Here is a 21,756-nt window from a genome sequence, read left to right as displayed (position 1 = left end):
GACTGACTGTACTGACTACACTGACTGACTGACTGTACTGTACTGACTGACTGACTGACTGACTCACTGACTGACTGACTGACTGACTGACTGACTGACTGACTCACTCACTGACTGACTGTACTGACTACACTGACTGACTGACTGTATTGACTGACTGACTACTGACTGACTGACTGACTCCACTGACTGACTGACTGACTGACTGGCTGACTGACTACACTGACTGACTAACTGACATACTGACTGGCTGACTGACTGACTGTAGTGACTGACTGACTGTACTGACTGACTGACTACACTGACTGACTGATTGTACTGTCCCCCATGCAAGACTAGCAATACTTCTGTTCCGTTCTATTCTATTTAATTCTATTCCGTTCCATTCTAGTACTGTGTACTTAAATTGTATTTTTATTTTGTGCTCTTTTTCAGATTTTTCCTGAAGTTCTTCCTGAAGTGCAATCAGAACTGTCTGAAGAATGCAGGGAATCCAAGAGACATGCGCAGGTTCCAGGTAACTGAAATTTACACAAAATGACACACGCGCACACACACTCACGGGTTTCATGCACACAGGTTTACACTCACACACCCTTGCAGAGGGTGTCAGTGTGCAGCTGAACACATGTAAGGAATATTTATTGGAGAACACCATCTGACACAAATAAGGATATGGGATTTCAGAGGTGCTATCAATTGTGGTCCTGACAGCTTTCTGAACCACAGCACAGAAGGGAGGATGATCCCACCACATGTAACAACACTGTTAACTCAGGGTTAGCCCACACACACACACATGCACACACACACACACACTAGGGTTGTCACGATACCACGATTATTCACTGTGCAGCCAACGAGAACCATCTGAGAGGTGTTTTCCATTACACTGCGGCCAGTATGAGCAATGAAACGTCTATCTGGAGGTCTGGAATACTCCCATGTCTAAGAGGCTACTAAAGCTAAAATACATGCTCTATTAAATGTGGAGGAGTGCCATTGAAGTTGGTGATCGACATATCCACCAACCACAGACCCATATACCTCAGGAAGGAGGTCAGGCCTGAATAAAGTGGAGGTATCCTCTCTGCCTTGCCACAAACTCCAGGGGCCATCAGTCACTGCCAATCATGGGCCATGACAGACACACCAACCTAGCTTCCTCCAGCAACCCTCAGACATGAAACAGACAGGCTGTTTCTGATGTCACCACTAGACCTCCCTGTTCTCCTTTTCCCTCAGGGGGGTAACTGGACTTAACAGAGTCAATGTCTTCACAAACAGCTCAGGTGTTCACTCTACCATTGCATTACTCCTAGATTCACCAGAGACTGGGACATACTGCCCCAGCTATGACAGCTACTGAGCTATCTTTAAAAACCATCTCCCCAAGGCATATGTAACAGGAGGTGTATGAGTTAGTGTTGTATAAAACTTTTACCCCATTTGTATCTTTAAACAAATCTAGATTCACTGTATTTATAGGGAATCAACTGGCAATTATTGTTGGAGTATTTTGGGATGGGAGAGGGGTATTGTAGGCCAAGGCTTATAATATTTTGGCTATCTTTTCTGGTCTCCGTTCTGGTGGCCAGAATGCCGTTTTCCCAGATAGATTTACCAGATGCTCCACTGTAGGTGTTTCTCCAGCCAAGGTTGTGTATTCTGCCTTTCACTCTTATTACCCCCCCCCCCCCTCCCAAAACCAGCTTGAGGCCAGAGAGGGCCACATCCATCATGTGCAGCTTGGCCCAGCTCTGAACCTGTGAGCAAGAATGGAGCTCTTTCACCTCCCTACTCTGCCCCCCTACCTCTTTCCCAACTCCCCCTCTTTCCCCCCAAAACGAACCAAAAAAGCACCCCCCAAATTCCACAGCTACACCGAGGTCACTCACCGGCAAAGAGAACCTGAGAGGGGCTCTCTATTTCCTGCTCGGAAACACTTTCTCCATTCATGGCCTAGTCCACTGTTTGGAGATGTGGTCAAGAGAAAGCAGAACAACAAAAACAAGCGCTATGATATATTGAGGCTTTAAGAGCCGCAATGCCTTCAACCCACAATCGGATTGAATCTCAGCCTGAGTTAGACTTTGATCCAGGGGAAATGTTTGTTGAACAAAGAAGAGGTTCGTTCTTGTTGTTTGTGAGTTCGTCTAGTTTGTCCACCATACGGAACTAGATAGATGAGTCGATCAATGTGTTCTGTGAATCGATGAAGTCAAGACAACAATCGTCAGAGTGGAGTCAACAAAAGTGATTACAGAGAGTGCTAAATGTTCATGTGGAAATCTGAAAATAGCCAAGTGTGATTACACTGATGTTTTGTACGTGATTGTGCCGCTTTCATACAGATTGCTAAATGACACGCTCTACCTTCACTCTTGTTGCAGGTTGTTGTCTCGACGACCGTCAATGTGGATGGCCATGTCTTGGCTGTCTCAGACAACATGTTTGTCCACAACAACTCCAAGCATGGGCGAAGGGCTCGCAGACTCGACCCTTCAGAAGGTACGCCTCCTTATCTGGAGAATGGTAGGCACATTTTACATCCTGTTCTTTGTCATTCCTTCCATTTGCCCTCTGTTCATACACTCTTCTAAGTCTGTGCTGTAAGTCGCTATTTGCCTCCCTCATGCATACTATTTGAAGTGGATTGGAAATTGTATACAATAATCATTCTAAGAATGCTAGTAATTCTGGTAATTTGAATGATTATAAAACCATATACTATTTCCAATCTTGTCCAAGTGTTAAATTGCACATAAAAGTTTTTAACCTATGCGAAACAGGGTAAAATTGGCAAATAAGTCACAGTGAGGTCGATTTCCTGTTGCTGGGCACTGCAGTTTCAGCTGAGTGGAGAAATGAGGGGATGAAGAAGAGGGCAGGTGGAGGGAGCGGGGGGACTAGGAGAAAAAAGGAACTTACTGTTTTTCTTCCAACTGATTCCATATGATAGACTGATTGCCTGCTCGGCCAAAAGAGAGGCAAGCAGGACCTCCAAACCATGGGAAATCCAAAAAGTAAAATGCACTGAACATAACCTTCTGACCCCTCCTGGCCTCCTCTCGCAGATGAGAGCACACACAGCTCAGAGATTATGGAAAAAACAGAGCAGACCAATTGTGCAAATTGCTTATCTTCAGATTTCAAGAGGCAATTATGGCTAGGCAAACAGTCTATATACACACACCACTGCCTGAAACGGCCTTCTCTCCACTTTAATAACCATTAATGGTCCTATCACCAAAAGCAAATGTAACGTTTAACACAACAACAGTTCTAAAAAAAAAACTGACAAGACAATTAATATATCTTATGTAGTCCAGTCCTAGTGGGGGATAAGCTAATCTATTTGTTTTAGTCTTTATTAATGACTCCTCTACTAGAGGACAAAATCAAATAATTAAAGTCCTGCCTCAAGCATCGAAGTCATTATGCTCAGTGACGTTCTGTTGTGTTGGTGTCTGTGTCTCACGTTTATGACACTGTAGGTGTGGATCGCCTAGCAACCTGCGTCTTAATGAGGAGAGCAATTAAAGAGGTTGAGCCCTCTCCTCCATGTTCCCCACATCCCACGGGATAGTGTGTGTGTGTGTGTGTGTGCGTGTGCGTGTGTGTGTGTGTGTGTGAGTGTGTTATGAGGGTTCCACACAGATTTCCCCTGCCCACCCCTTTCCTCTCCTACTCATTCTTCAAAGCGCAAGAGCAGTAGGCTTGCCTCGCATAGCCATCTTCTTTCAATAACACAATCTGTCTTAGTATCTTTTGAGTGCCCAAATCACCAGATAACTTTCATTTATGGAGTTTGAGAAAATGGCACTTAACTATAATACAGAAAATTTAACTTTCCAATATATCTCAATCTATTTTTCATCCCAACATAATATACTTGAGTGTAAAAAACAAACACTTTGTGTGTATTAGCAATGTACCGTAGCTCTTTAGCTAAAATGTTGCTTGTTTGCCTCCCCCACCCCCGACACTCATACACGTGACACATGAGAACAGGATACTCGGTCGTAAAACCTAATCGCATCCATGTCTTCCATAGAGTTCTGATACCAGGCAGGCAGACAGACAGCACCCTTTAAATTAGCAACACATTCTTCAATAAGTGTTCACTGGGCGAGAGCCTCAGACATGGCTTGACTGTCTGTCTGTGTCTGAGAAAGCAAGGCATATTCTCAGTTTATTGTCTCAACGCTGGGGTGACAGTGTCAGGCTGCTCAACAGGTGCTGCCCCCTATTGGTGCTGAATGGGAATTTATTTTACTGACACAACTGAACCGTGCATGTTTGAACAGTCAAACATGAATATAAAAAATCCTTCAATAATACATACACACTTGCAGACTCACACACACCCCCTCATACACACTCACTCCACCTGTTCCTTAGCCACGTTCCACCATAGAGACTTGGAGAATATGGAAGACTCAACATAGAGCCTGCAACGCCCCAGTCATTTGCATGCTGTAAGTGGCTGTAATGCTGTTATGGTTTATGCAATAAAGACAAGTGAATCCAGTCTGCTCCATCTGAAAGATTGCGAGGGAGAGAGTGAGTGTGAAAAAGAGAGAGAGAGAGAGAGAGAGAGAGAGAGAGAGAGAGAGAGAGAGAGAGAGAGAGCTAGAGAGAGAGAGAGAGAGAGAGGGAGAGCTAGAGAGAGAGAGAGAGAGGGGGAGGGGGGGGTAGAGAGAGGGGAGGGGGTAGAGAGAGAGGGGTAACAGATGGCCCAGGGAGAGTTAAAAGGTATAATCCCATCAGCTGCACTATCATCCGACCATCTGGACATCCCACAGCACAATTACAACACATTTCAGCAGGCAGAACAAAGGACGCAACATCGACGGACACATCAGACCTGTTTGAGTGCCTCAGTAGGCCTACTAGAGCTTCAGACGGAAGTTGGCTTTTAGCTCAGATCTAAGATCAGTTTTCTGTACTTTAATGCTAACTTGAACCATTAGGAAGTAAAGGAACCAAAATGTATGTTGAATCTGCACTTAGAGCCATTTGACAACAGTAACATTATTTAAGAGAATGCGCACAGATAAACCAATATTGTTTTAAACTACTTAAAGATGCATTATGTAGAAATCGCTCCGCCATTTCCTGATTGCTAAAGTTCTAATAGTTTGCCTAATTTCAGTTTATGTGACAAAACAAGAAAGTATAGTTTCGAGAATTATTGTACTACATAAACCGCTGTGAAATATATTTTCCATAACCAAAAATATTATATTTTTAGCTGTTTGAAAATGGTGTAATAAACCGAAAGTAAAATAAGCAAAAATTTGACTTAAGAACGGGAAGTATCGAAGGTATCGAGTGCACATAGAACAGATCTACCGCTTCTTAGACTTGCTTTCAATGACAATGACAGATCTATAACACACATTTCTATGTGAATGTGGTCAGGTCACCCAAAAAGTTACATATTGCAGCTTTAAAAGTACAAAGTTTAGTGATGCACAGACAGGCCTTGTTTTAGCCATCCTCATTCCCTCCCTGCAATGTCTATCATCTGCTGCGGGGAATTGTGAGTGTCTATCATCAGATCGCCTGCGCTGCCTGTGTAATCCACTTGGCCACGGTTCCCATTCAGCACATGCTCCCCTCTCTGTCTGTGCATTGAGACATATGCAAATTTTCAGGCAGAAGGGTGGACGGCTTAGGGCCCCGGTCGCTCCCTCTCCATGGGTCCTTTCTATGTGTGGGAGGGGGGCGTTGGGATTTCCGAGGTGGTGTGTGTGTGTGTGTGTGTATGTGTGTAGGTTTCTGGCTGCAGCTGCCCCCCAACAACCACCATCAACAATCCCATCTCTCTCTCTCTCTCTCTCTCTCTCTCTCTCTCTCTCTCTCTCACTCTCTCCCTCGCTCCGTCTCTTTCTGTTTCTCTCTCATTCTCTCGCTCTCTCCCTCTCTCCCGGGTGCAAAGTCAATTTGTGTACAGTCATTTTGAAGGGGGAATTATTTGCCGTAATCGGCAGCACTGATGAAGGTCACCTCCTTTGAGGGGACACGGCGATCCCACAGAGAGATGGTCTTCTTTCAGATGCTCTGCTTAGCAATTAAGCAAAGCAAATGTCACTCGTCCAGACCTCAGAGATGAAATTCTGTAAGGGGTGATTAGCATGAAGTCAACAGCGCCTGTTAAAGTCCGATTTCCCGCAGTGTTTGTGTGTGTGTGTGTGTGTGTGTGTGTGTGCGCGCTTGTGCGCTTATGCGTGTGTGTGTGCGCACTTGTGCGCTTATGCGTGTGTGCAAGTGCGCTTCATGGGGAGAAAGCAAACATAACCTGCACAGCCCCAACAGCAAAGCAAACAAAGGGAGATGTCTTGTCTGTAGTGATCCATATAACAAAGGCAGATGGGGATTTACTTACTGAACTGGAGTGATAATAGGAGTTCAGCAATGTGCTCATATAAATAGTAGAACACGTTAAAAGTGTGCAGTTCACATTGTATTCACAAAATATAGATGTAAAAAGATTGCATGTAATATTGCTGTTTTATGGTTAGCTTTCATGCTATGCCTGATGTAAACGTGGTGTCAGGGTGAGCACCATATTAAGGTAATGCATCAAATGACAGGAAGAGTTTGATTAGATTATAATAACTCACAGCCCTCTGATGAACGGCAAAGCTATGTAGCAAAAGTCATGGCAGATGAAAAGCATTGTAATAAACAATGTGAAATGGATTGAATCGATCACAAAAGGCAAAACTGAGCTTGAATAATTCATGAATTTATTCATGTTGTGAAACTGCATTCTAAACAACATGCTAGAACGGAGGGAACAAAGACAGTGGAATGACATGAAACCAACAACATTGCTTTGGCTTGTCATTTACATTCTACAGCTTTATTCTGGACTCATATGAGATGTGTTTAACTTTCAAACTCTACTGTACGTGCAGGGCTACGCCTAATCAATTTTGATAGCTACATTTGCACTGACACATAATTTGCTACACCAAATCATTTCCCCTCACGAGCCCAGCGCTTAGCCTTTGTGAAGCGGACCGTTTGAAGGGTCTGCTTACATCACTCCAACATGCTGATGAATGATTTTTATTCTCGTGCCTAAAAGGACAAATCCATCATTCTTTCTCTCTCCAGGCTTATTTCCATGATATGTCTTTCTACTGGGATAAAGACATCAGGCTATACAGAAGTGTAGGTACTGAATAGGCTCTTCTTTCCTCTGTGTTAAGCAGCCACCCCTTGCATCAAGGCCATCAGCCCCAGTGAGGGATGGACCACAGGAGGGGCCACTGTCATCATCATTGGGGACAACTTCTTTGACGGCCTGCAGGTCGTCTTCGGGACCATGCTTGTCTGGAGTGAGGTACAGTATTTTTTTGTCACACCATTGATTTGATTGAATTTCAGCCTAGGTTTTTACTAAACATATCCTATTAGAAACTGAAGCCTTTACTATAAAAACTAGTAACAATAGCCATTATTTTGTATGTTTGTACGAGACCTTAGTAGGTATGGTCAGACTCAATGGTTCCTGTGCCCTGTCATCCAGCTCATCACCCCCCACGCCATCCGCGTCCAGACCCCTCCCAGGCACATCCCTGGTGTGGTGGAGGTCACGCTGTCCTACAAGTCCAAGCAGTTCTGCAAAGGGGCTCCTGGAAGATTTGTCTACACCGGTGAGTCAGGATGCTTAATGCTTCTTTCAGTCTCTCCTCCCTGGGTTTAGTGCCCTGACTATGCATCCTCTCTGGATGAAACACAAACTCTGTTCAAATTCCTTAACGTAGTCACTGATCTGATACATTTGAATAAAGAAAACAAGGGTTCGCTGAAACACATAACTTTTACCCATCCAGTCATTTTGCATCTATGGTTAGGCTGGAAGTAAGGATGCATTTTCACAGCATAGGAACAGGGTCCCAGTGTCAAGGCAGTAATGATGGACTAACCAGGCCCCTGCTTTCTGGGTCTGGAATGTTCAATGTGTGAGAACTGCACCGCTAGCTAAAGGTGTTTGGTGGAAGGACTTCTATGAGTGCAACTTGATCTCTCCCTGAACTGCCATTAGAAGTCAGCGCTGCCAAGCTCTGTTAAATTCAATCTGTCAGGATAATTCACTCTGCCAATTATATTTCTCTCCTCACTTGTCAGATATGCATCTACTAATTTGCAGATTTTTTCAATATATTGTAATTATAATGAAAGTAGTGACTGAACTAGAGAGAAATAGAAGGATGCAGTTAAGGATATTCGTGATCGTCTGTGTGTGTGTGTGTGTGTGTGTGTGTGTGTGTGTGAATCTTGTGTGAGAGTGTCACACCATAAGTATAGGTGGATTATCTTGGCTAACAGAGGGATGTGGTGGTCTTATCTGTCATCATTGGTGAGGAGGCAGAGGTCATGAGGGTCAGGGGCTGTCTGACCTGGAAGCCTCCGTCTGTTCTAACACCGATGGCTAGAATGAGACGAGGCGCGTCAAAGCACTCTCCCTCAAAAAGTGGAGGAGTGTGGGTGAAGAGGGGGGGTGGACCCCCTTAAATCCCCCCCCCCCCCCCCCAGACCCCTTCCATCCTGGGCAGCTGTTTCTCATCAAGCCCCCCCCTCCCCAAGCCACCCGTTCTCTTCCCCTCCAACCGTGCAGTCTGGCCTAGCACTCCTGCGTTTAACCTCCCTAGCAGAAGCAGAGCAGAGGCCAACAAGGCACTGGGATAATGAAACAAGAGTGCAGTGTGCTGAGTGTGTGAGCGTATGTGCATATGTGTGAAGCCTGGGAAGGTGTATAAGTTAAGAGACATTATTGGCTTCTATAGCACCCCGGTAAATGTGCCAGGTCTCTTAAGAACAGACCCCATTAGTCACACAGGCTAAGCGGATTGGGATGATTACCATCAGGTTTTACTGGGGGAACCTGTCCCCTTCTGGATCTATGTTGATTTCGTTCCTTTTTCCTTCTCTGGTTCCTGCTCTGTTCCAGTTAGTCGAAAGATACAATTAACCTGGGAGGCAATGGAAGTACAATTGATTAGTGTGGTGAATTAAAAGGGAGAGCCACCAATAAGACAAGTCTAGCTCCTCAGCCTACTGCTATTCCCAGATTGGATCACCCTGATTGTACCAGGGTCGACATGAAACTGTTAACGAGCTCCGGGAACTTAACGACAGAATTAACATGGACTCCAGATGTACAGTAATTGCGAGTTGATAGGGGGACATTACCTCTCGGACAGTTAAGTACAACGTGGACTGGCAACAAAAAGAGGCCATTCTCTTGTCATTTCAGTGGCCAGGCAACGTGTGGGAATCAAAGGTCCGTTTATCAAAGCTACCCTTCAAGCGTGACTTTGCGTCATGTCGTTGAGAGAATCGCTTTTAGACCTTTTCATGTTGACTCTTCTCGCCCGACAGGCCCTAATTGTGGAGATTTAACTCGCTCAATGTAATAAATTATCACAAATGACCAAGAGTCAACATAGAGTACATTGCAGTCAATTCTAACGGCAGAGAGTGGTGTCTTGTTGGATTAGTATTCTGGACCACCTCCAAAACTAACAATTCAGTCAAGAGGATGTGAGCACCCTGTAATGTACACCAATAATCCTGTATGCACTGAGTATGTTCAATCATGGGAACACCAGCTACAGAGGCACATAATGCTGCAAAACTTGAGAGTATGCTTTAGTATGCTTTATTTATATTTCACTGTGGCCACAGGCCTATTATCAGTAATACAACAATTGCTTCATAATCCACACATGCTTACTGTATCAATGTTTACTGAATTGTTCTACTTTAGGGAAAGGACACAGTGTATCCCAAAAACTGGTTTAATCAATGTTGTTTCCACATCATTTCAACCCCAAAAAATCTATGTGATGAGGTTGAATCAACGCGGAAAACTGATTGGATTTGCAAAAAGTCATCAACATAATAGCATTTCGTATTTTCTTTTCACCTTTAACCTAAATCCAATGACATGGTGACCGTTTTTGTTGATTTCACTTTGAATTCACATTAGTTGACAACTCAACCAAATGTAAATCAAAACTAGACGTTGAAGTGACATCTGTTCCCAGTGGGTTGTTGTGGCTTGTCCTGTATCTGATCCATGTATTGGTTATCAATTGGTCAGGGGGACTGGAGGATCAAACTAAGTTAGCAAGGTTAGCAAATCAAAAATGGACAGGTCCAGCTGTCCTCTAGTCAATACTTCACACTTTATTAACTACTGCATAGAGGATCTGTGTTTGCTCTTGAAGGGCTTTTACAAAGGGCCACATGTGACTTCAATTGGGTAAAACGTATGTGATTGCTTTTTACCATAAAGTTACTATAGGCTGACGCCAGTGCAAAAGAGTAAACTATCAGTAAAAACATTGACTTTGAAACCCTAATTGCATGAGAGCTTTTGGTTTCAAGCTAGACTTGATTTCTATAAGAGCTACCCTCCCAGGACCACTCCCTATGGAGACCCTTAGTAATATGAAGTGCTGGCACTGCTGCTAACACACTCAGCTACTATTTATCCTAATCAGTGACATCCCTATACCCGGGAATTGTGTTCAAATGAACCCCTAGCTCGCCCCAGAAATAGCACATTAACCGGGACCCCATTTGTCATGGGTAAATTGAGGGTCAGTAAACGTCGCCTGTATCCTCTATTGGGGATCCAGGACATGCATCATAACGTTAGGAGAGAATGATAGATGAAGGGTAGCTGTCATACATTTGTCAGCGGGAAAGGAACATTATTTGCTAATTTCCCAAGCTGGGAAATGACAGAGTGCTTCGTTTTCAGACCTTTGGTGAGCAGTTTGGTTTCTGTGTTATTAGCACAAGTCAAGTGTTTTTTCTTCTTCTTCTTCTCCCTATAAGGCTGACTGTAACGAGTGCCATTTATCTGATCTCACAGAGGGCTGCTATGTAACACACTGGGTCTGGGTGAAGGGTTTTGGATGATGCTGATGATGCCCCATACAGTGAGCATCTCTTGCCAGGTATGAGTTGAGGCTAGACAGCCTTGAAGGCTGATGAATCACAAAGTTTTCTTGTCAAGGTGACAGTATCGACTCCACTGCACCAGAATCTGACAAAATGGCTATACGGCAGTCATTCATCAACATAAGGACAAAGGGGTCATGGGTGATTCACTGAATACTGTTGGAGATCAAGACATGTCAGTCTGGTAGGGGATGGAAAATAAGGTCGTTAATGCTGTTTGTACCTTCAGAAACTATTCAAACCCCTTGACTTTTTCCACATTTTTTTGTGTTACTTCCTGAAGACAAAATTAATAAAAACATATATAATTCTCACCAACTACACATACAGTTGGGAAGAATCTGATCTTCGTCGAGGTCACAACAATAGACAAACACAGTCTGCTTACACTAATAACACACAAACAATTATCATTTTTCATGTCTTTATTGAACACACCATGTAAACATTCACAGTGAAGGTTGGAAAAAGTATGTGAACCCTTGGATTTAATAACAAGTTGACCCTCCTTTGGCAGCAATAACCTCAACCAAACGTTTTCTGTAGTTGCGGATCAAACCTGCACAACAGTCAGGAGGAATTTTGGACCATTCCTCTATACAAAACAGTTTCAGTTCCACAGTATTCTTGGGATGTCTGGTGTGAAACGCTCTCTTGAGGTCATGCCACAGCATCTCAATCCTGTTGAGGTCCTGTTGAGGTCAGGACTGCCTCAAGCTTCAATTGGTGGACAGATAGCCTTACATTCTCCTGCAAAATGTCTTGATAAACTTGGGAATTCATTTTTCCGTCGATGGTAGCACGCTTGTCCAGGTCCGGAGGCAACAAAGCAGCCCCAAACCATGATGCTCCCTCCACCATACTTTACAGTTGGGATGAGGTTTTGATGTTGGTGTGCTGTGCTGTGCCTTTTTTTCTCCACACATAGTGTTGTATGTTCCTTCCAAACAACACAACTTAAGTTTAATCTGTCCACAGAATATTTTGCCAGTAGCGCTGGAACATCCAGGTGCTTTTTTAGAGAACTTCAGAAGTGCAGCAGTGTTTTTTTGGACAGCAGTGGCTTCTTCCATGGTGTCCTCCCATGAACACCATTCTTGTTGAGTGTTTTACGTATTGTAGACTCGTCAACAGAGATGTTCGCATCTTTAGCTGACCGAGGTTTCTTCTTAACCTCATTGAGCATTCTGTGCTGTGCTCTTGCAGTCATCTTTGCAGGATGGCCACTCCTAGGGAGAGTAGCAACAGTGCTGAAATGTCTACATTTATAGACAATTTGTCTTACCGTGGACTGACTTTTAGACATACTTTTGTAATCCTTTCCAGCTTTATGCAAGGCAACAATTCTTAATCTTAGGTCTTTCTGAGATCTCTTTTGTTCGAGACATGGTTCGCATTAGGCAATGCTTCTTGTGAATAGCAAACTCAAATTTTGTGAGTGTTTTTTATGGGGCAGGGCAGCTCTAACCAAAATCTCCAATCTCGTCTCATTGATTCGACTCCAGGTTAGTTGACTCCTGACTCCAATTAGCTTTTGGAGAAGTCATCAGTCTAGGGGTTCACATACTTTTTCCAACCTACATTGTGAATGTTTAAATTATGTAATCAATATAAACAAGAACAATTTGTGTGTTATTAGTTTATGCACACTGTGTTTGTTTATTGTTGTGACTTAGATGAAGGTCAAATCAAATGTTATGTCAAATGTATGCAGAAATCCAGGTAATTCCAAAGGGTTCAGATACTTGTTCTTGCCACTGTAATACCCCATCATGACAATGTAAAAACATGTTTTTAGACATTTTTGCTAATTTATTTAAAAAATGAAATACAGAAATATCTAATTTACATAAGTATTCACACTCCTGAGTCAATACTTTGCAGAAGCACTTTTGGCAGCAATTACGGCTGAGTCTTTCTGGGTACGTCTCTAAGAGCTTTCCACATCTGGATTGTACAATATTTGCCCGTTATTCTTTTCAAAATTCTTCAAGCTCTGTCAAATTGGTTGATTGGTTGATCATTGCTAGACAACCATTTTCAGGTCTTGCCATAGATTTCCAAGTAGATCTGTAACTCAGCCACTCAGGAACATTCACTGTTTTCTTGGTGACCAACTCCAGTGTAGGACCTTGTGCTTTAGGTTATTGTCCTGCTGAAAGGTGAATTCATCTCCCAGTGTCTGGTGGAAAGCAGACTGAACCAGGTTTTCCTCTAGAATTTTGCCTGTGCTTAGCTCCATTCCGTTTATTTTTTATCCTGAAAAACTCCCCAGTCCTTAATGATTTCAAGCATATCCATAACATGATGCAGCCACCACTATGCTTGAAAATATGGAGAATGGTACTCAGTAATGTGTTGTATTGGATTTGTCCCAAACATAACAATTTGTATTCAGGACAAATATTTAATTGCTTTGCCACATTATTTGCAGTATTACTTTAGTGCCTTGTTGCAGGATGCATGTTTTGGAATATTGTTATTCTGTAAAGGCTTCTTTCTTTTTCACTCTGTCAATTAGGTTTTGTGGAGTAACCACAGTGTTGTTGCTCCATCCTCAGTTCTCTACTATCACAGCCATTAAACTCTGTAACTGTTTAAAAGTCCCCATTGGCTCATGGTGAAATCCCTGAGTTTCCTTCCATTTCGGCAACTGAGTTAGGAAGGACGCCTGTATCGTTGTAGTGACTGGGTGTATTGATACACCATCCAAAGTGTAATTAATAACTTCACTCTGCTCAAAGGGATATGGTCTTTGTGGTTGGATCTGCGTTTACCTTACAGGTAAGGTATGTGTGGGGTACAAAGATGAGGTAGTCATAAAAAAAAAGATGTTAAACACTATTATTGCGCACAGAGTGAGTCCATGAACCTTATTATGTTACTTGTTAAACACGTTTTACTCCTGAACTTATTTAGGCCATAAAAATAGGGTTGAATACTTATTGACTCAAGATCTTTCAGCTTATCATGTTTTATTCATTTGTAAACATTTCTAAAAACATTATTCCACTTTTACATTATGGGGTGTTGTGTGTAGGCCACTGACCAAAAACATGTAATCCATGTTAAATCCAATCTGTAACACAACAACATGTGGAAAAAGTCAAGGGGTCTGAATACTTTCTGAAAACACTGTATATTGTTAAAAGTAATGCTATCCTACACTGCAAAGCTCACAATTATGAACATTTATGTTGAGTGTTGATATTTACTGTAATGCTTGTCAATCAATCAATCAATCAATCAAATGTATTTATAAAGCCCTTTTTACATCAGCCAATGTCACAAAGTGCTGTACAGAAACCCAGCCTAAAACCCCAAACAGCAAGCAATGCAGATCAAGATGCTATGCATTTTACATGTAATGCAATGAATATTGATGTGTACCTTGACTGACCTCTTTATCCTCACTCAGTTGGACAGAGATCCAAAGTGATATAGTCTTCAAATCGAAAATGAAGCCCTTTGCCGCACTCCAAGCAGAAATGGTTGGCTTTTGACAAAAAAAACTGCAGTTCAGTAAACATGGACTCCTTTATCAAAGCACATCAGTCCGGGGCCTTGTGCTGTTCAGTCTGTGTATCGGGTCTAACCTTACAGCTCCCCTCCGCCCTTCAGCCCAGACTCTCTTTGAAGTCCCGGATTTGGAGCAGATCAGATACAGAGCCTCCTCACGGTTTCCTCCCCTGCAGGGCAGGGTTTGGTAGCAGCTAGTCAGGGATGGGGTGTGGCCTAGACACACTGTAAGATACACTGTAATCAAAGGCATTCACAGAGGTATGTAAACAATGTAAACAGATCTGTATAAGAGGGGCTTCCAATGGCATCTCTTTTAACCTAAGAGTGTAGTGTAGTAATATGAGCAATGTATTGATAGCTGATGTTGCCATCACTGTTACTCAGTTCCCCTGTCTGTCTCATTTACACGCCTGGTATTTAGCTGTAGCTCCTCATGAGTGACTGAGACACTCGTCACCTAGTTACACAGTCTCAGCCAGAGAGCCTTTGTGAACGTGTGCAATGTTTCAGGAGAGGAAGGTCCTTTCGTCCAATTAGAGGGCTGACTTGACACACGCTTTCCCACTCCTTCGTTTTCAAGCAGTTTGTCAGGTAGACTTTGAGGAGCACACTGTGACATTATTTCACACAGTGGAATCATTAACAGTCCTGGGAAATCCTGCGCTGGAAAGTGTATCGAAATAAGTGGCGGCAGATGAGCATGTGTTTTACCGCATTGCATCCCTCTGTAGAATGTATTGCAAGGAGTGGCTTTACAGTTTAAAGGATAGTATCAGTACAGGGGTGTTTCTCTATAAGGATGATAGGCCTATTCATTGATTTGGATTTAATTGGCACCTCTATAAATTGTACTGCATTGTTAGATGCAGGTAGACTAGCGATCAGAGAGGCGATCAGAGAGGCGATCAGACTAGCGATCAGACTAGCGATCAGACTGGCGATCAGAGAGGCGATCAGAGAGGCGAGCCAGCAACTGGAGGGTGACTAGTTCCAATCCTGGGTCTGACAGGAAAAAACTGGTGGGAAGTGAGCTGCTATCAAATCCTAGATGCCATTGCGTGCCCTTGAGCAAGGCTCTTTACTCCACAGAACAACTACTCCACGGGTGCCCAGTGTGACAACCCTCTGCTCCAGCCTGTATATGTAGAGGGGGTTGGAATAAAAGCAGAAGTCAAATACCAGTTGGACCTTGTGTACAATTGACGAATAAAGTAATCTTAATCTTAGATGATGTCTGTTTGGTAACTGTTCTCCATTTTGATATCCCTCACTAAGGCACAGTATTAGTCCTGTGCAGCAAGATAGATGAGGTCCCCCCCCCCCCCCCCCGTGCCCCATTTTCACTATGTTCCACACCCAACGGGCTTTAAAAGAACTCCATCCCCATCCCCCTATTCCCCATCCCCACACACCCACCTCCACCACTGCCTTTGATTGAAATTCATCTCAAGTTTATTGAGAAATGAATGAGAGATGCCGCACCGTATTGACTTTGAGAGGATAACACAACTCATCTTGAATGAGGGGGAAAACGCAGCGGTAATTTAGCCATCATCGATTTGGCCCCGTCCATGTATTGATCTTCATTTTACAATATTAATTTGCAGCTGCAATCAGCTGTGAAGGGAGGCCATTTGATTTCTGTTGGACGGGAATGTGTGAAAGTCCCTCTCTATGTCCTTTGAGGAGGGTACCACTCATTTTAGATGTCATCGCAGGGGAGCGAATAGGTGTCTCCACTAATTTCCAATACAGAGATTAAGGGAATTCTGAGAGTATGGAATTGTGAACTGATACAGTACATCCCTTCCATTTAACCTGTGTTAATTACATTTGATCTGTTGCAGAAGCAATATCTGGTGGAATTGTAACTGTCGCTTTATCTCGCTGTATGTATCAGCTCAAAGTTCATGAAATTTCAATGAACATTGATTTCTCTCTATTGATTCATCTTACCGGCAGATCTTTGAAATGTTAATTTCCTGCTCAACCTGAGACTCCTGGAGATGGAATAACTCCCAGTTAGCTTGGCTTGGATGGAGAGCATAATGGTCAGTGTTAAATGCACAGGTTTGGTTTGCTTGGGTTTGCCGTGAGTTAAGATTGGTTGGTTTGGTTTGAAGTTGGGTTCTGACTGTATGCTTCTTTTAGATCTCTCTCCACAGTGGAAATCTACAGTATATTACTGAACAGCAAGACCTCTAAATGTCTCATGTTATCCCTGCAGCTGTATCACCTGTTTAAGTCCACCTATTTACCTTCAATAACACAGAGTGATATTGGCCTTTTTTCATCCCTGTTTGATCCTATTCCTCTCAGTAAAATTATGTAATTTCCTGTTGTGATTATGATACTATCTGTGACCCATATCTGTGTTGCAGCTTTAAGATGATCTCAGGTGCCCATGAGGCTTCAGGTGGACACTATCACAAGTTACAAACTCACTAAAACTTAGTTCGCCTCGTTCTGTTTATCTGCTCCCCTTCCAACTCCCTCTACACCTCAGTATAATCTGTGGTAGAGGGAAAGAAAATAAAGACGTGTAGGACGAGTGGAGATAGGCTCCAAGCAGTGAAGGATAATTAGTAATAGCTGGCAAATGGCAACAAGGCTAGTATTTATCTCCAGGAAATATAGAGTTGTCGTAATAACCAATAATGGCTGGCAAGAATGCTAGCGCTCTTTGCAAACTTCCATTCCAAGACCACAGACTTAACAAGGAACCATTTCCCTTAAATGTACTGCTTAGCTCAAACATTTCCCCCTGTTACTGACTGTTACTGCAAGCCAATACAGTACATGACTTCAGTACACTGCCACATACTGAGAGCATGCAGGCGTATTGCCATATAAGCATTTTCATCTGCCAACGGCGGCCATGTTACATTGCTCCTCTAGAGCGGTTACTCATGTCCTATTTCTAGAGTACATGGAGAAGGAGCAGTAGACCGTGCTCAGATGCATGTTTGGCCATCCACTCTGCATTTTAAGCAAAGACACTGGGCTCGGAGCCTTCTGGAGTGAATGTGTTAGGGCATGAACGGATGACAGAGTAGATTAAGGGCATTAGATCAAAATAAGATCGGGAAGTACACATGCCAGGGAGAGGAATTCCATTGAAATCCTGCCATAGATTGTGTGTGTGTGTGTGTGTGTGTGTGTGTAGTGCTTGAAATTAGATTTGATATGGTCACAGCTGCACACCAACTCATGCATTCAATTTTTTTAAATTCTGAAACATGACCATTCACTCACTAGAGTGAGGAAATTACTGAAACATTCATAAAGTTTCCACTCAGCTTTTGCATCCAAAGAATGAACTCTGCTGGGCATTTACATTTTTTAATCATGTGCATCCTATTCAAAAGTGACAGTAATTTTGCTTCTTCAGCTGTAAACTATACATCAAATAAAACGCTATAATGATTGGCATGACTTTATTGTTAAGTGCTAAACGTTTTATTATGAACACAAAACAATTATAGTGATGAGGAAAATACTAAATTGAGCTAAACAAGGTGTTTCAAGCTGAATTGCAGGTTCAGAAGACGAGAACATTTTATCAGTCTATTTCATTCACTTTTTTTTCACACTCTTTATTCTCGCTCTTTATAACTGGCAAAGTATTGAAATGCAGCCCTTGCCTTACCTCGCTGTGTCTCTTTCTCTCTAATTATCCGTGAGGTCAGTAGGCAAAATGGGGAAGAAGCCAGGAGATCAATACAAATTATCCCTGAGCAAACCAGTGCTGACAGTTTGAATTGCAGCATATGTTTACCCAAAATCAGGCAATTTATCTTAATATCAGCTGTGTAATGCAGCAGGGGTGAGAGGTCAGACAATCTCTCCACCTCATAATTACCCGCCTCTAAAACAGGAAAGTGGTATTGATTGGCCGCGGGCCGGGAAGCGGTCGTGACTGGAACGTGCCACCCCCCACACATACACACACCACCACCACCACCACACACTCTCCAGCCAGACTTCCACCCAGAGCAGGATTTATGGGATGTGTGTGGAGGGTTTCATGTTTCCTCACCGTGGCTGAGAACCCTCGCAGGGGGGCCAGCTCCCCTCCCTAGTCTACTCCAGCTCTCCTCTCCTCCTTAGCTTACCTCTCACAACACTGCACTGGGCTGGTAGAATGATGGAGATGAAGCTCATGCTGGCGGTCCAAGGGCATCCTAGAGTACAGAGCTACAATATACTAAAGGGTTAGAAGAAGGTGTTGGGAGGTAGGTAAGTTGGGGGTGTTTGAGAGAGTATAGTGGTGTATGTATCGTAAAACGGAACTCAAGTGTGATTGTTAAGAAGTCAACCTAAATTAGATGGAATTTATTCAACTCAAATATGATACATACTATAATACAATGTAATCATATATTTAATGTACAGAAATAATACAAGTGCTCAGTATATGTCGTCATCAGTCCTCATAGGATTATTGACAGTTTTTGTCTCTGTGTATACATGGTCGACTACAGAACTGTCAACTCATCAACTGACAGCACCGTTTAGCGCTAATGCAAGTCTCCATCAGCTGTCAACGTCATTTGCATGAAATCGATAGCAGATGGAGGTCTGTGTCACCAATTTCATTACGCGGGGTTGTTGCAAAGATCATCTCCATGATAGATGAGATTGCGACACGTCGACATGCACTGCTCATGGCCCAGAGTTGCACCCCAATCACAGAACCTTGAGACATGCTTTAATCCATATTTTAAAGTGCAAGAGATAAGAGACATCTTGTTTACTAGCTGTGGTATGTGATGCTCATGTTCTAGTCCCCCTTTCCCCCTAGACGCCATAGTAGTTAAAGTAATTTAGTGTTTTCAAACAGAAATGATAGAGAATTAAACGTCAACTATGTTTAAATGTGTTTGACATATCAAGATGCTCAAAAAGATTTTTCAAACGACATACTTCAGGATTACTGTAATTGTAAATACTTCCAAAATACGCATACTTCTCCTTTATTACCCTGGTTTTGTATTGTAGCTAGCTACTGTATCTGTACCCAGCATGCCCGGCTGCATTGTTGAGTGTAGTGTGTTGTGCAGTGTAGGCCCCAGCTGAGGCAGAGGACAGGAGAGCATGATGCATCACCCAGTGAGAGCCTACTGACAGCCGGGGATGATTGATGGCCTGATTATGGAGTGTTTTTTACAGATACACAATTTACATCACACTGGGCAGCGGGGTCTGGCAGGGCTACAACACACACACACACACACACACACACACACACACACACACACACACACACACACACACACACACACACACACACACACACACACACACGCCTTGTGTACAGAAATAACAAAAGAAAGAGGGCAAAATCCCAGCTAGGGCCTTGTCATGTGAGATCAATACCACGGATCAATCCTTTATCATGGAGAAAATGGCGTTCCCTCACGTTCTAAAGCGGACCTTTGTCGTTCCGGGATGCATGATGAGATGTCAAATCAGATTTCCAGGAGTGTATGTTGTGACGGGCGGCGTGTGGTGCGTTTGGTTGTTGGAAGCTCACTTTATGTGGTCAACAGCCCTGTACCTGTCTAGCAACGATTTGGTAGGTTGTGTGTGCGTGTCTGTGGCTCCCTGGTCTGTGTGTCAGTGGCTCTGGCTGTACGTTTGGCGTTTGCGTTTATGTCCTCTCGTGTTCAGCAGGTTCTGCGAGCCTTATTCCGTTAATGCTGAAATTACATGCTGAGTAATGAGTGATGGGCCAAATTACAGGCTGAACAATGAATAGAGGCAGGCAGCTCTTATTAGTCTCCACAGAAAGCCATTGATTTATGACGCACCGCCGCACTCGTCTGAGTTACTCTGCTGAAAATTATATCTACATTGAGAAGTGATGTTCTCTATTAAGTCGTTCCCCCTCCTCCCCCTTCCCTCTCTCCCTCCTCTCTCCTTCCTCCCCCCTGGCCTACGGGTGTACATGATTGTTTAGAATCAGCGAGCGCTGTAAGGAAGCCTTAAATTACCCATTATGACTGTCAGACATAAAACGCCTTAGTCTTACCAAAGTCTGGCTTATGATTCATTTACTTTGTGCCTCTGATTCATAGCCCAATACGGCTCGCTGCTCCAGATTACTATTTGAGGGGTGGGTGAGATTGATCGCTCTGTGTGATCTGCTGTAGTATTTCAGTAGAGCAGCGGGGTGGTACAGTAGGTGCAGCGTTGGAGTGACAGCAACTCGCGCTAGATCAATTTGTGGACAGGCCTTTCACAGATTATTAAAGCTTGGTTTGATTAACACACCCCACTATGTCATTTGCACTCAATATTCCCTGGAAGATAAAAAGAAGAGCACCCTGTGAGAGATATGCGACCTGCTCTAGACTGATGTACTGCATCATGTCATCATGGCTATTTTGCTCAATTAAAATGTACCTGGATGCAGGGGATTTGTGACACTTGTGACAGAGTATTCCTACTAGTTGCTGTGCATTGCAGACATTGGTTTATAGAGTAGTTATTTACTTCACTACACATTGTCTAACCATTGGATATTTATTTGGATTTTTCTAGCCCTCAATGAGCCAACCATCGACTATGGATTCCAGAGGCTGCAGAAGGTCATCCCCAGGCACCCGGGTGACCCTGAGAGGTTACCAAAGGTCAGTGTTACATCTCATCTTCACAAAAACAGACAAGACAACACCACACCATACACACACCAAAGCTGCTAACCCAACAACCTCATCAATGACCAAGAAACAAAACAACATCAAAAGAAGTTCAAACCTTTTAACCAAATAGAAATACAATATACAAACACTCTGGTGCCTCCATCTAGCATTGATTTGGGATTGTATTGGTTCAGTGAGAAGCGAGAGATGGAGGCGTGCGTGTGGTAAAATAGCTCAATCAGACATCTTTCCTCTCCAGTAGTCTGTAGAGATGATAATCTACTGGTCGTCTGGGCCATCATTACCCCACTCATGTTTTCCTTTCATTCTACACAGCTCCATTTGGTTTAATCTGTTGTTTACATGACTACGCTCGTAACCCCCGTCTTAGTGTGGCTAATAAGGCCAGGGACACATTATAATGTGTTAGGTCTCACTGCTTTCTTTAGAACTCAGTAAAGGTATTGAAAGACTCTTTATTTCCAAATGCTCGTGACACTTTTTGGCATATTTCAACATGAAAACGAAACTACATATTTCAGCCATTCTTTGATTCCTTAGTATTTCGATTTACTCTGATAAAATCTATTAC

The 21,756-nt window shown here is 43.2% G+C and overlaps 1 protein-coding gene across 4 annotated transcripts in view; it reads left to right on the top strand.

Moving 5' to 3' along the window:
* ebf3b (EBF transcription factor 3b) overlaps positions 1-21,756 on the top strand; it is a 72,812-nt gene that overhangs the window by 42,483 nt on the left and 8,573 nt on the right. For 2 of the 4 annotated variants that reach the window (XM_029669349.2, XM_029669346.2), the window contains exons 7-11: positions 436-517; positions 2,394-2,511; positions 7,230-7,360; positions 7,547-7,673; positions 21,064-21,152. In XM_029669349.2, the coding sequence (XP_029525209.1) occupies positions 436-517; positions 2,394-2,511; positions 7,230-7,360; positions 7,547-7,673; positions 21,064-21,152 (547 nt within the window). Of the gene's footprint in view, positions 1-435; positions 518-2,393; positions 2,512-7,226; positions 7,361-7,546; positions 7,674-21,063; positions 21,153-21,756 lie in introns of all 4 variants that reach the window. The other 2 variants (XM_029669347.2, XM_029669345.2) reach the window with 1 other exon arrangement.

This window comes from Oncorhynchus nerka, linkage group LG10 (assembly GCF_034236695.1).
Source record: "Oncorhynchus nerka isolate Pitt River linkage group LG10, Oner_Uvic_2.0, whole genome shotgun sequence".
NCBI classification, from domain to species: domain Eukaryota; kingdom Metazoa; phylum Chordata; class Actinopteri; order Salmoniformes; family Salmonidae; genus Oncorhynchus; species Oncorhynchus nerka.
The sequence above is the reverse complement of the archived record's forward strand: the minus strand, read 5'-3'. Positions and strand labels throughout refer to the sequence as shown.